This window comes from Culex quinquefasciatus, chromosome 2 (genome assembly GCF_015732765.1).
Source record: "Culex quinquefasciatus strain JHB chromosome 2, VPISU_Cqui_1.0_pri_paternal, whole genome shotgun sequence".
NCBI classification, from domain to species: Eukaryota; Metazoa; Arthropoda; class Insecta; order Diptera; family Culicidae; genus Culex; species Culex quinquefasciatus.
In genome coordinates, this window is record NC_051862.1 from 3729804 (window position 1) to 3744056 (window position 14253).

At 37.2% G+C, this 14253-nt stretch overlaps 2 protein-coding genes across 2 annotated transcripts in view; one reads left to right on the top strand and one right to left on the bottom strand.

The window, feature by feature from the left end:
• The window catches only part of LOC119766558 (epidermal growth factor receptor substrate 15 homolog), a 164200-nt gene that overhangs the window by 114422 nt on the left and 35525 nt on the right, over window positions 1-14253 (bottom strand). The window contains exon 2 of the mRNA XM_038251314.1: window positions 7665-7943. Coding sequence (XP_038107242.1) covers window positions 7665-7680 — 16 coding nt within the window. The 5' untranslated portion in view covers window positions 7681-7943. The remainder of the gene's footprint in view (window positions 1-7664; window positions 7944-14253) is intronic.
• On the top strand, window positions 12599-13428 carry LOC6053782. The gene is made up of 2 exons (XM_001869775.2): window positions 12599-12668; window positions 12722-13428. The coding sequence occupies exons 1-2, from the start codon at window positions 12599-12601 to the stop codon at window positions 13426-13428; spliced, it is 777 nt and encodes a 258-aa protein (XP_001869810.2).

Genomic DNA, 14253 nt, shown 5'->3' on the forward strand with positions numbered 1-14253 from the left:
TGATTTGAAATACCGATAAAGTGTTTTTTTTTTTATTTTTTCATGTGAATTTTCTACATGAAATAAACTGTTTATGAAGATAAACACGAAATTGTTGCTTACATTTTTAAACTTTTTATTTTTTATTTTAAAGAATATTTTTAAAACACATTTCCGTCCACATTGAATCTCGTTCCATTCCAGAATGTTCAATTTCATCTTCCTCTCCTGTTCAAGACAACAGAGGACAATCACCGAACCTGTCGACAGATCCTATTATCACCTTGGGCCAGCTTACCCGGTGCCTGGTTTACAATTCCTGCGGGTGTCTCGCAGAAACCACCCCCCGTCTGCAGCATAAATAAACGCTGTGTGTGTGTGTTAAGCTGTGTAATGTCTGCATGTGCGCTCATCAATTGACACTTCTTCACACCCTTCCAGCCCACACACACACACCGTAATTAAGCGACGGAATTTGATTACAAAAGGACAATCAAGACGAAATCCTGTGTGTGATGGTGTCTCGTGTTGCTGGCTCGTTTACTCGTTCACCACTCTCGCACACACAAACATACACACGAGCAGCTTAAACGAACTCGTTTGCGACGCCATTTAATGATATATTCAAATTCAATTTTCACGTCATTCGTCGGTGCCCCCCATCGCACATGGTTAGTGCAAGTAGGCGATGACTTTATACGGTCGCTTGTTCAGGGATTCACTAACCAATCGAAACACGCACACTTTGATCGACGTTTTCTCGTGACTTTGGAAGCAGTTTAAAGGGTTGACGCTGGAAAGTTTGATGAAATTTGGCCCTCTTTTGAAAAGTTAGGTTAACCGATTGTCAAGTGTTGAACTGTCAGGGGATGTTTCTGGCTTGCTCTTCTAAAACGTTCATAATTTGATGGTTTCGAAAAAGTTTTAATCTATGTATGAATTTCAGTTTAACTGTCTGCATTTTTTTAAAAGAAAACATCATGCACAGAAAAAAATCAATTCCTGAAATCGTGAATTGTGCTAATGAATTGAAAAACCACGAAGGAATTTATTCATGAGTATGGTGCATTTGCACTATCATGAACACAAATCACGATTTCGGGAAACGACTTTTTTCCGTGTAGCTAGAAAAGAGAATTTGTATGTATACAAACTAAACTTGACAAACTTTGTCTTGTCATTTTTTATTGTTTCTACGTTGTATGAGTGTTAAATACAATTTACAGATGTGTTTTATTCTCAATTAAAGGCACTTTATTGTGAAAGTTTCCGAAAATGATCATCTTTTTTTTGCAATTTAAAACTCTGCCAAAGATATTTTCGTAAACCAAAAAAATCCCATTCGGATTTTGATCATCGGACTACTGGTTGCTGAAATGTAGCTTCTTAAGTTTTTTTTCAGTGTAATTATAGAAGTCCTCATTTTTCATCTGACGATATCTCAAAAATTATGGTTTAACTTTAAAATTAAAGTTTTGCGAAGTTTTCTGCTCTTTTCTATATATTTTTTTTTTGTAGGACAACAGTCAACCTATTTTTTCCTTCCTCAGCACAATGTCCTTCTCGGAATAGCCTCCAAAAGTAGCGGTCATTATCGAACAAAGGAGTTCCAAATACCGGTCGATAAGACTCATAAAATTTAATAACCGTCATATCCGTCTGCCAAACACACCGGCTGATCCTTTCCCCATGACAAAACGTTAAATTGTATCACCTGCACTTCCAGCCCTCAGTAAGATGCTCGGAAATTCAATCATTTTCCCTTCTTTTCAACACTCGTTCCTTATCTCAAACAGAGAGAGAAAGAAAACTCTTTTGAAAAGCCAAAACCAGGTCACTTTGATCAGCAAGTTGCGTTGCTCATATTCGCGAGAGAAGAAAAAAAGATTTAGCGAACGAACTTTATCAACTCTCGACCAGACCAAACCCCCTTGAGCAATCAATAGCAAAATTGCCAAATTGGTTCGTTTTCTTCATTCACTCGAAAGGTGCCTTTTATTATTTACAGCCGCCCCTCCCCCCGTCCATTCTCGCAGGCAGTTTGGAAATTGGCAAAATTTACATAAAGCAAGCAGCAAATTGAACAAGAAAATTAAATCGTTAAACTTGGAGCGCGGCGCGAAAAATTTTCGGTGTTCACCACGTGCAAACTTTTGGGCCCGATTCCAGAAGAAGTCAGACAAATTTTGGTGTGGGGAAAAGTCGAGTACCACGAGGCAATAAAAGAAAGTGAACACTCGTTTTCCGTTTTTTTTTTTTTTTGAGGACGACGTCTTTGGGCGTCGCGGTGCGCCGCTCGCGAATGGATTTAATTAAACCATAGAAATTTGGCATTTTCTCGCTTCCCCCCTTGGGTGCCAAGCTTTTCACCAATTTTCCAAGGCTTATGGTTGCCATTTTCGGGAAGCAGTTGCAGACAAGAAGTAAACGAAAGGATAATAGTTGGGTGGGGTGACTTTGCGACTTCATCTGAAACTTGCCAAGATAACTTTTTAGTGAAACATATTTAAAATTTGAAATATGAGTTTTTCGTTTCAAAAAGACATTTTATGGTGTTCAAATTCACCCCATCGTACAATACCGTCCCCAAAAGGTAACAAAGTCTCCAGCGACAACGACGTCAGCGTGTTCGGCAAATATGAGTGACAATAAATTTTCAATTTTGGGTGAAATTACCCCCCTTCCACAGCTTCCACCTTACCCAGTTTGCGTCACACATAGGTCTAGGTAGGTAAAATTGTGTAATTTTTGTGTGGAAGGAAAAAGGGGGGGTAGGATAACCACCGGTAATAATTCCGAAATTGATTGTAACGTGAGGTGAAACAAAAGGAAACTTTTGCGTTTGAATTTTCGGGCTCTGACTCTGGTGAGTTGAATTGGCTCGGGCGCAGAGCAAAGTTTGCCGGCTGGCTGGAGGAAATAAAAGTTGAGTTTTTGGCGCAATTGAAAAGTTTTTGGCTGGTGGTGAAGTTCCAAATTAGGTTGTTGCTTGGTGCTAATGGTGTCGGAAAAAGGGAAATTGTGAGACGCGTTTATTCGAGTGTAAATTTTGTTTTGTTTTTTTTTTTTTTTGGTTGCTTGATGTTTTAACATTTTACTTATTGTGTTTGTGCCTTACAAAAAAATGAGAACGAATTTTAAAATTCTGTAAATTTTATTTGGAATGATTCACGAGTTTAAGCAATCTATGAAATTAATTTTCGATTTCCTTAGTAACAATTTTTTTGAAATATTCACCGGGCTATTGATTTTATTATTCAGAAATAAATTATTTTAAAAAAATTGTAAAGTAAAAATGCGGCTCAAAATAAATATGTCAATTCCTTTTTTTTATTGAATTTCATTAAATGCTAAGTATGTTTTTAAAACCTTTATAATTTTTTTAAAGTTTATGATTTATGGATTATTTATGTCAATATTTCTCATACTTCCAGATGTTTTTTTTTGTTTGAATATTTATGTGACGACAAAGGAAGTTACATTGCAATGAGGTTTGTGAAGTGAAATAAAAACGATATCGAAATATTTTAAAAAAAATATCATGTCGTCGCCATCGTGCTAACTTGTCGTACGTGCATTTTGGGCCAAATTGAGTTAAGAACGCCATTTTGTGCAGCTCACAATGCCTCACTTTTTGACCTTCACAGATCCCTAAAATTCGATTTCAATCCTGAGATATTCAACAAAAACCGAAAAAACTCCGTGCATTTTTGTCCCTTTACATATGAAAGTAGTTTCAATCTTGTCGTGCTATCTTGTCACTCCATGAAAATTGATGTAAGTGCGACAAAAGGCCAAAGGGATTTCAGGCCAGGAAAGTCAGGATGCGTTTGTCGCATGTACAAGCTAGACTACCGTAAATATTTGTAATTATAACTCGGGACTCCGGCAACCAAATACAACCAAACTTCGGGACAATGCACAGAATGGTCAGCCAAACAAAACGTGTTTGTTATTGTTTACGTTGCGTGCTTTCGTTTTTGTATATTCAAGGTCAAACATTAAAACGCGTTTTTCTCGGAACGTCAAAATGGCGGGTGCGACAAGATAGCACGACGACGTCGATGTGTACACATTTTCTGCTCGATCGGGTCTTCGCTAAATTTTCACGAATTCGTCAGGGCTATTCAGAAAAAGGCAAAACTCGTTAAAAATACATTTTTGATAATCTGTATCTTAAAAAGATATTTTCTGATCAAAGAATAAGACAGATATGGTGTCTTCTGAAAAGTTGTAGGAAATAATGTGAAAAAAGAAAAAAATACTCTTTAAACGCGCTAAAACACATTTGAACCTTTTGAAATAATAAGCTTAGTTTAAAATTCTGAAAATATTTGTATTTTAGGGGCTGGAAAATTTCACAAAGATCTCATTTTTTGACACTGAAAATGTGTCTAAAAATGTAGGCTGAATGGATAACAAATGGACCATTCAATTTTTCTTATTAAAAACGAATGATTAAATCAGGTAACTCTACATGGAATTTTTAAGTTTTCATTACATAATTAGTAAACAATTAGAAATCAGTAAATCAGGAATATTTTAATAGGTTTAACCAATTTCAGTTTAGGTTTTTGGATGTTTGGATCTATTTATAGTATGAGATATTCAAAAGCTTCAGCAAATCACTAAATTTCCTTTAATTTCACTATCTCAACCTCTTGTCGTTACGAACTCAGTAGGCCCTTCACGTTCTCAAAAACACAAACTCACACCAACAGAAAAAAGTCAAGAAAAATCACCCCGCCTACTACCATCACGCCAGCAAGCCTACTACGGACAGAAGAAGCGAAAAAAAAAACTTGATTGCCGTCCAGAGACCAGAACACAATTATAAAAGAAGATTGGCTTTTTATCCCGAGATTGCATTATTACGATGATTATTAAATTGCTCTCAGCTGACTTCCTGTTACCACTCCAGCATGTGTCCCTCGGTCCGGTGGAGTGAAGTGGTTTGGGGGGTTGGAAAAAGGTGCTATTCTACTGCAGTGTAGTTAATCTACTGGGAAAACACACATGGAAAGAAAGGGGAAACGGACTCTTCTAGGTGGATTGAGCGGAAATGATTGCTGGCTCCCACACACTTTGTTGATTGGGCAGTGTTGCTAGAGGTGAGGGTTTTGGAGCTGTTCTTCACATTAAAAGATGGTGCTAAGCTGGCAACACTGCCCCTCGACCCACTCGAGCAAAGAAAGAAGAGTCTCCCCGGTTTTGGTTCTGCAGTGTGGACTAACAGAATATCTTTGGCAGGCCCGGCACGGCCAACGTCGTCGGTCCCGGTTTTTCCCTACACATGAAGCGAGAAAATTGCAATTCCTGCAGCATCCTCAAACCCCTCGGAAAACTGTCCTTCTAGGCCCGGGAACACCACACGTCCCAGAAAGCAGTTTATCTGTTTTATGAACCAAAGCAAATAACGAACCTGCCACGGCCGCTGCTGCCGGCCGGGACTGTCGATGATTCTGTCGTTTTATTTTTTTTTTCTGCCCTCAATGTTCTGATCTTTGACCGGGACGACCGGGTGGCTATTAAGAGTCTGTTCCGGGAAAATAAAACTTCGTGAACCGTGGCGCATAAAGCGAACTGCACTTTGGCGGGACACAAGTTATTGAGCTGATAATTCCAAGAGGGACTATTTTTGTACTTTTTTTTTTAAACTGACGCAAATTTAATTGCACTGGCAGCCCTGCCACGGAACTTCCGAAACAACTCCACAAAACAAAGTTTCCGCCATGTTTGAAATTCAAATTTCCCATGCAAATCGCCCCCAGCAGGCGTTGCACCGACGAAAATGCTGGAATAATGTTTCCTTACCGCGAATCTAGAACTCAACTCGGTTGCCAGCTGCGCGAATTTCAAAACACTCACAGCCTGCTGTTTAAATACGGACTCAATTTGTCTTCCGCGGTCGGTCCTCGATTGGTCGCGAGTGCATTCCGACGAGTCGCGTGCGCGTGTATTCAAACATAATTAAGCAGATTCCCGTTTGCCAAATGGCGCGCTCAAGTGCCACCCCCACGCACCCCACGGATGCAGCCGGCCGTGGTGGAATTCGTAATGACAAAATTTAGCATCGTTTACCGGGTCTAATCAGCGGGACCGGATTACCGTCGCTTCAGACTCGTGAACTTCCTCATTGACGCCATGTTCAAGTGGGGGGAGGGGGAGAGAGACTCTGACTAGCTTTTGACACCATAATTACACATATCGTTGGTGTGGTGGTCGTTTGACGTATGTGGCTTATGTGAAATAAATGTATTTTAATCTTTTGGCAGCACTTTCAGGTTTGGAATTTCGGGAGGTTGTTTGGGACCCCGAAGAGGACCAACAAAATGTGCTGGTGAAAAAAACAATTTTTAATTCCACCCTAATGACTTACTCTCACAATGTTGTTTCTTTTTAAAGAACAAAAAGGATGTTTAATTCAAGTGACGTAGGTAAAATTCTTTCGAAAAGATTTTCTAATCAGTTTCTCAAATGCAGTTCATTTCAATTTATTAATAAACCTTTCAAATATGTTAAAAGAAAAAAAAAACATTCAAAAATATTTTGTTTACAAAACAACATCACTCTTAGTAATTCTTTAAAATTTCACAAAATTTTGCTAAGTTATCGATTTTGTATGTTTTTCATTCAATGTTAAAAATGATACTTTTAAAACAATTTCTGTATCTGCTATTTTTTTCTAAACCAAATCATTCTCCGCCAACTCACACAGCAGTTGCCCCGACCTCTCTTTGATTTGCATGAAACTTTGTCCTGAGAGGTAACTTTTGTCACTGATCACGAAGGTCCAATTTTTGATATCTCGTGACGGAGGGGCGGTACGACCCCTTAAATTTTTGAAAATGCGGAAAAAGACATGTCTTTTTTAATAATTTGCATCCTAAAAAGGTAATGAAATGGAAATTTGTTGTAAAAGGGACTTTTATGTAATATTTGATGCTTGACACCATCAAGGCTTACTCAAAATTACATGTTTCCAAATTTTACAGTTGAGTAATGGAAAGTGGTGGAGTATATAAAACTTTTTTAGTGTTTTTTTTTCGATAAAAATACGCCAATACCGTTATGAACAACAGTGTTATTTTCTATTAATTTCACAAAATTTGCAGATATATTTTTTCATAAGTTCTTTGCAAATGAATTGTAAGAATTCTTCTACGGATTGCATTTTTTAACACAATTTATAAAATTGCTTATTTGGAGGCAAAATTTCATTCCAATCGAAAAATAAACTAAAGTCAGGATTTTGTATTGCTCAATTGTAGAGAACATTTAGAATATTTAACAAAAACATCTATATCAAATATCGTAAAAACATTTTTTGTCAACTTATATATAAATAAAAAAATATTTCAAAATGAGTCTCACAAGATGTCAATGTACAGAGGCAGATTTTATAAATTTAAATAATAATAATAATATTGCTTCAAGTTATACAAATATCAAAAACGATCCTTTTTTTCACATTTAGTTCAAAGCGATCAAAACCTTAAAACCAAATTGAAGTCATCGACACTAACGACTTGTCTCACAAAGTGTAAAACTCAATCATTTCCTTGTATACCTTTTGAAACATCTCACTTCCCATCCCTCACCCGAGCTCAAATCCAGCTCAATCAATGTGATACATCAGTTCTCCTCCCCCCCAAACCCCAAAAAATCAACCGACGCTCACTCACCTTGTTGATAGCTCATCGTATGTTTAATCCGTCCCCTGGCGCGTTCGTACGGTGTTTTCAGGTTAGTTTCGTTCTGGCTTGTTTTCGTTCGTTACGTTGCAAAATTCTCAAAACTCGACGCTCAACTCATCGCCGTCGATTCCGTCGACTTTGGCTGCTGCTGCCGGCTTTGCAGAAGTAGTTGGTCGTTTCGATTACTCATCACCGGCGTTGTCGTCATCACACTAGTGTTTTGCGAATGATTCCCCTTTTTGCAGGATCGATCGAACTGGGGCACACCTGGAAAAAGGAGAGAAAAGGGTTGAGGAGGTGAGTGATGAAAATCTGTTCTGTTCTGCTCTCGAAAGTGAAACATGTCTGGCTGAGCGAAAAACCATAATCGTTAAGTCGAGCATATTAAAAACATGATACAGATGCCGAGGGACCGATGTTTCTGAGTGTGATTTTCGGGGGGATTTGGGAAACTTTTCCAACGGAGAAAGACACTGGCGATGGTGCCAGACTAGAAAATTCAATTAAATTCAATTTCACAGAGCAGGTGAATGGAACTGGTTGAAAAAAATTTAAGTAGAGTTTTAATAGAGTTTCCGTATTGAGTTGAAATGGAAATTCACTTTCTAAAAACGATTGAAGCATTATTTTTCTATTTTAATATAAGAATCGTGAAAAATTATAGATTAAACTATAAGGAATCTACAAGCAACTCATTCTCAAATTTGATCAAATTCAACCCTGACCTTACCATGTCATCCCAGCAACCATCGAAAATCTTATGATGTTCGTCGAATGTTTACCCTGGAACAACATTCCATCGTTGACAATAAGGACACACACGACCTGGAAAATGCATTGTCCACCTTACCACAAAGTCCACTTTGCTCGACACAGGCAGGCCTTTTGACCAATATTTATCGATCAACTGATAGACGATGACGACGACGTGCATCGTGCCCGTTGTTGGGTCATTATTAATTTAATGCCCTTCTATCGAAGGCAAAAGGGGCGCTACCACGACTTACCAAGGGGGGTTCCCAATGGCTCAATTACATGACCTTTGCTGCTGGATCCTAAGCAAACAATTTCGAGCTTCTTGTTGGTCGATTGGGGAGTCTCTTTGGTATATTTTGGATGACCTTTTTTGGAGGGTGATGATTGAAAGTCTTGTCATTTAAACAGAAAGACGTATAGATTTGTTAGAAGGACTTCTTCTTTAGAAGTATTGTAAGGATGTTCAATATTGGTCAAAACATCAAAATCAAAGCAAGATCAAATGCAACTGTGTCAAAGAGAATATAGGAAAAGGTTGAGTTTGATCTCTAACTGAGTTTAAAACCCATATGTAAACAATCCCGTTTTCCCCCTACGTGATAAAGTTAAATTACAAAAATACGTTATTATTTATTATTATTTTTTGTGTTTTAGGGATCTGAAAAAAAATTCTTTTAAACCATAGTGCGTTAATACCAAATCTGGTTCAAGAGATATATGTTTTTGGAAAATAAAACTTGTTTTTTGGAAAATATCGAAAATCTGGACAAAAAATAATTAAAAACCATTTTTTGCAAAATTGTATTTTAAATCGAAAAATACTTTACATTTTCTTAATTATTCAAAAAAATTAAAAATACGCGAATTCTTAGAGAACTACTCCAAAAACTTTAAAATTTATGGAAATGAATTGAATACTAAAATGATCGATGTGTTCGTTAAATTTACTGAATTTAATAAGGGAATTTCAATCCTAGGGTGCATTCAATCCAGAATTTTCGGATTATCAGCTTCAAAAATGCTTTAATTGTGAGACGTTTTTGAAATGCTCTTTGCTGAAAAACAATCCAAATTTGATTTTTGAATGCAATATTTGATCAATAAAAAAAAGCACAGAGAAAAAAATCCCTATGATTTAATATTACTTTATTTTTTATTATACAAAGTTGCATTCCCAAAAACGTATTTATATTATTTGACATTGTTATGATTAACGATACTCAAAGAGGTATCTGTTGCGCTTGAGTTAAGGACGAGTTTCCTATTTAAATGTACCTCGTCAAATTAATAAGTGGCGAACTTTGAAAATGACCAGTTATATAAAATCAAATTAATTTACAAGACGAAATATTAAATTTGCAATCGAAAATATGTTTTTGCCACACGCAAAAATAGGCTTAATTAAAAAAATTTAAAAAAAAATTTAAACTATTAAAAAAATATTTTCAGAAATGTTTAATCTACACAGCAAAAAAAAGTGTAAATTTGAAAGGTGTACTTTTAGAAGGTTGAGTATTACCTCTTTTATGATGTAATTTTACCTCAATTTAGACTGAAAATGCGACACTACACCAGAATAGTGGTAAAATTACACATATTCAGAGGTAAAATTACACATTTTTTCTGACATAAAAGATGTACCCCTTTCCAGATGTAATATTACCATGATTTTTTTTTCTGTGTAGTCCGGAGATAATCGAGTGACATTTTTTGTCCTCCGACCATGGTAACGATCTTAAAAAATCAAAAAACTGCAAATATTACGCTGAAATTCAACTTTTGGTGGCTATATTTCAAAAACGTTATTTAATCCACCTTTAGGGTATAATAGGGTTTGCAGACCTTCAATATTTCTGGCTCATCGGCAAGGTCTGATAAAAAACCTATTCAACGATAGTTCGCATGGAAGATTCAGACAACATTTCTATCACAATATCTGAAATCCGGCCTCCAAAAAGTGTATAAATAACACTTAAGTGCTAATAACTTTTGATAGGGTTGTCAGATCTTCGATGTTTTAGGCTCATATGAAAGGTGCTTCGATTATCTTATTAACGATGGATTGCATGATGGACCCGGAAATCATTTTTATTGAAATATCTGAGATCCGGCCTCCAAAAACTGAATAAATAACACTTAATTGCTAATAATTTTTGATAGCGTTGTCAGATCCTCGATGTTTCTAGGCTCATTGGAAAGGTTTAATACCTTTCTGAAAATGTATAACATGATAGGTTTTCCTGCAAAAAACACCATTTTTACAATCTTCCGGACATACGCCAAAATCGTTTTTTTTGCATAACTTTTGAAGTACTTAATTAAACTTGCTGAGACCTATGGGAACCCAAGACGGATCGAATGAGACTAATACGGTCAAAATCCTTTAATCTGGTCCGGAGATAATCGAGTGACATTTTTTGTCCTCCGACCTACACACATCCACACAGACATTTGCTCAGAACATGATTATGAGTCAATATGTATACGTGAAGGTGGGTCTACGAGGTCAAATTAATAGGTTTATTTTTCGAGTGATTCTATAGCCTTTCCTCATTAAGGTGAGGAAGGCAAAACGGGACCCTAAATCAAAAAATCTGTAAAGTACTTTTTGATTGCAAATTCAAAAATTTGTCTCTGACTGCTGAGCCGAAAAACAACCTAATTGTGTAATACAGTCGAGAACAACGTTTCATTATCAAATATGTACGTACCATTTTTGTAAAGACAGCTGCCCAAATTGTATGGAGACTTAAATGGGTAAATGAATGACACAAAAAAGCTTCTTTGGTCATAGGGAATGTCCCACAAAGTTTGAGCTAAATAAAAAAATACAAATAAAATCCATTTTCGGTTTTGGAAGAGAATTACTTACTTTATTGAATATACCTGAGAAATTAATTGAAAATGATGTTATTGTTTATGGATTTAAAATCTTTTTAGTTTGAATAAACTTTTTTTAACAAAGACGTTTGAAATTCATTCTAATCTTTAGATGTCTATAAATTTCGAATCACAGTGACAAAGTTGCAGCTACTGTCACCTGTTCAAACAATGTTCTCTTGTTTTGCATTATTTCTCAACAAACATTTATCTTATAAGGGAACTATGGTCTTCAATTATATTCTATATTTGACAAATAGTTTTTTTTTTAGAATTTGATAAAAATATACAATCAGCAAGTTTGGAATTGAAATATTTTCCTTTGGCTGTTTTATTAACCCTAGGTGTATGCGATTTAATTTATTTCTTCAAGTTGTCTGTGTTTTCCACATCATCTCCTTTTAAATGCAAACAAGTAATTCTATAAATATCCAGTCAAACATCAAAGATCGAGTACAGCTTCTTGAGAATGGCAGGAATTATTATAATTATTATGATTCCACTGGTCTCCGTTACAATTGCAGCTCAAGGTAGTTTAAAATTTCTAACGCAACCTTTTTTCAACAATTTTCAACCAACTTCCAGCAAGATACAACAGTCCAGCGAAACCACTGTTCAGCGACAAAGCCACCAACTATGACGACCCCTATCTGGGCGATTACTACAGCGACGCAGAATATCCAGCACTTCCAAACGAGCTGAACCTGTACAACGCGAAGCCTCCCGGGGGATTGCTGCGGAAACCCGTCAAACGTCCCGCATTTAGAGCGAGGGACTTCCGCCCAATTACGACCACAACGGAGAAACCGAAAATCTACGACGCTGGTCGTAAGTTGATCGAGCCTACGGATTCAACGCACCAGTTTCAAATGTTTGGGAAGGTTGAGGGTTGTAAGAGGCTTGGACAGGACAGGTTGGACCACTCTGGGAGGGAATCTTCGATTAAGAATAGGTTTTCGAAAGCTACTGGAGTCACGATTGAAATTATGGAGCCGGTATACGTTGATGGAGGGTTTGGGTATGAAACTGTTGGTGATGTGCCTAAAAGTGTAACTTATCAGACAAACAGCAGTGCAAAAACCTATTTGCAGCTCGTTTGGTATGGTTGTTAGACTTCAGTAGAGTGTATTTCAACCTAGAAACACATGCTACAATAAATCACTTCTGTCAAGTGGTTGACATCGATGGTAATTTATTTTATACAATCAATCATTGCTTAGCGCTAATCGTGTGAAAATTCATATAAATGCTGTTCTACATTTTACAAAATGGAAATACTTTAAAAAATGAAAAAATCTACGCTTCTAGTTTCTGTTATACTTTTTTATTCAGTGAAAATCTCAGTTGATGCCAAGAGTAAGATAAAATTTGGTAAAAAATCTGTTATCTGATTCTACAAACAATTTCAGTCAAAACCTACAAAAGATATAAAGCTCCACAGTTCAGCGATGCCCAATCAAATGACGATGAAACAGAAGAGTCAAAGTACTACGTGGATAACGAATTCCCAATGCTACCGGGAGAACTAGATCTGTACGACCCGCAAGCTCCCGGTGGATTGCTTTCCCAAAGTAGGCCACGCCAACCCCCACCATCATCATCGCCAACACCTTCGGCAAAGCCTACTAAGCCGTCAAGGAAGCCCTCAAGAAGACCAAAACCAACCGGAAGTGGTCGTAAACCCGACAAAGCATGCGATCCCAGTAAGCCACGTCGATGCAAGGTGAAAATCGTCAAGACAGAAAACGTCAAAATCGCTGCACCCCGAGTGACGGATCAGGGCGTTTTTCCGACCGACGCGAAGCGTTCCAAAGGAACCTTCTACGATGCCGATGGGAAGAAGCTTGATCCAGTTAGTGCAAACAGTCGATTCTACGTTTTTGGGAAAGTCAACAGGAAACGGGTTTTGAAGGAAGAAGAGGTGGATCACTTGGAGGGCGATTCGTATGCATTCAATCATGATGCTAAAGTTAGTGGTCTTACGGTGGAAATTTCCGTAACATTGTACACGGAATCGTCACTTCAGCTTGACGTTTATTCGAATGGAACCAAAAAATTAACGTTCCGAACTGGCAAGGATGATATAGCTTCATTGGAGCTCAAGTGGTATGGTTAAGTTTCATTTTGTCATAATTGGAAAATGTTTATAAAATAAAATGTTTAGAAAGTAGCAACATAAAGAAACCTGTCCTTTCATCATGACCAAACAAAGAGTTCTGAAAGATAAGTTGAAATCGCCACTGAAAGAGATATAATCGCTTATTGTAGTTCGTGAGCAGAATAAGTCCTTTCTTGGCGAAGTGGAAGCTCGATTGAAAATTGAAAAACGGATAATGTGACTCAAATTATCTAAGAAAATGGGATTTTTCCGTCCCACTTTGACATCCTGTCGAGCGACTGCTAGTGATTGAAGGTCCGAGCATGCCATGATGCGAGAGAGAAAAGTGTCGTCGCACACTTTTAAAAATAACAAAAGTTGCTCCTTGTCCTCCTCTTCCGGAATGAGGGAAAAACTTTGTTAATTTTTTCCTTCTCACTCTAACGACTCCCCCTCGCCTGAAGATCCATTGTTCGTGACATCTGCTCGATGACGGCCATTTAAGGCGAGAGGGGAAAAGTTTCTCAATAATAATCACTATTTATTAGAAAGTTATCTTCGCTTTTCTTTACTGCCGATCGTGCAGCGCCAACTTTGATGGACTTCGAGTGATGAGATTTACTCGCTCATTTATGAGAAAAATTTCTGCTGATTCTTCGTTTCGATCAAAGTTGGCGTTAGAAATTTAAAGCAACGTTGCGACGCAATGAAAATTTATCATTTTAATAAAGGATTAACTGGTGGCGTTAATCGCAAACAATGCAAATATTTTTCACATATTTACCCGCAGGCTGTATGAAAATCGAATCAATAACATGTGGCCCCGAAGCTCAAGCTGTGCAA

Coding starts and splice junctions, on each gene's coding strand:
- LOC6053782 (XM_001869775.2), top strand. CDS start 12,599: ATGAAAAAATCTACGCTTCTAGTTTCTGTTATACTTTTTTATTCAGTG. Junction 12,669..12,721: donor AATCTCAGTTGATGCCAAGA/GTAAGATAAAAT, acceptor AAACAATTTCAG/TCAAAACCTACAAAAGATAT.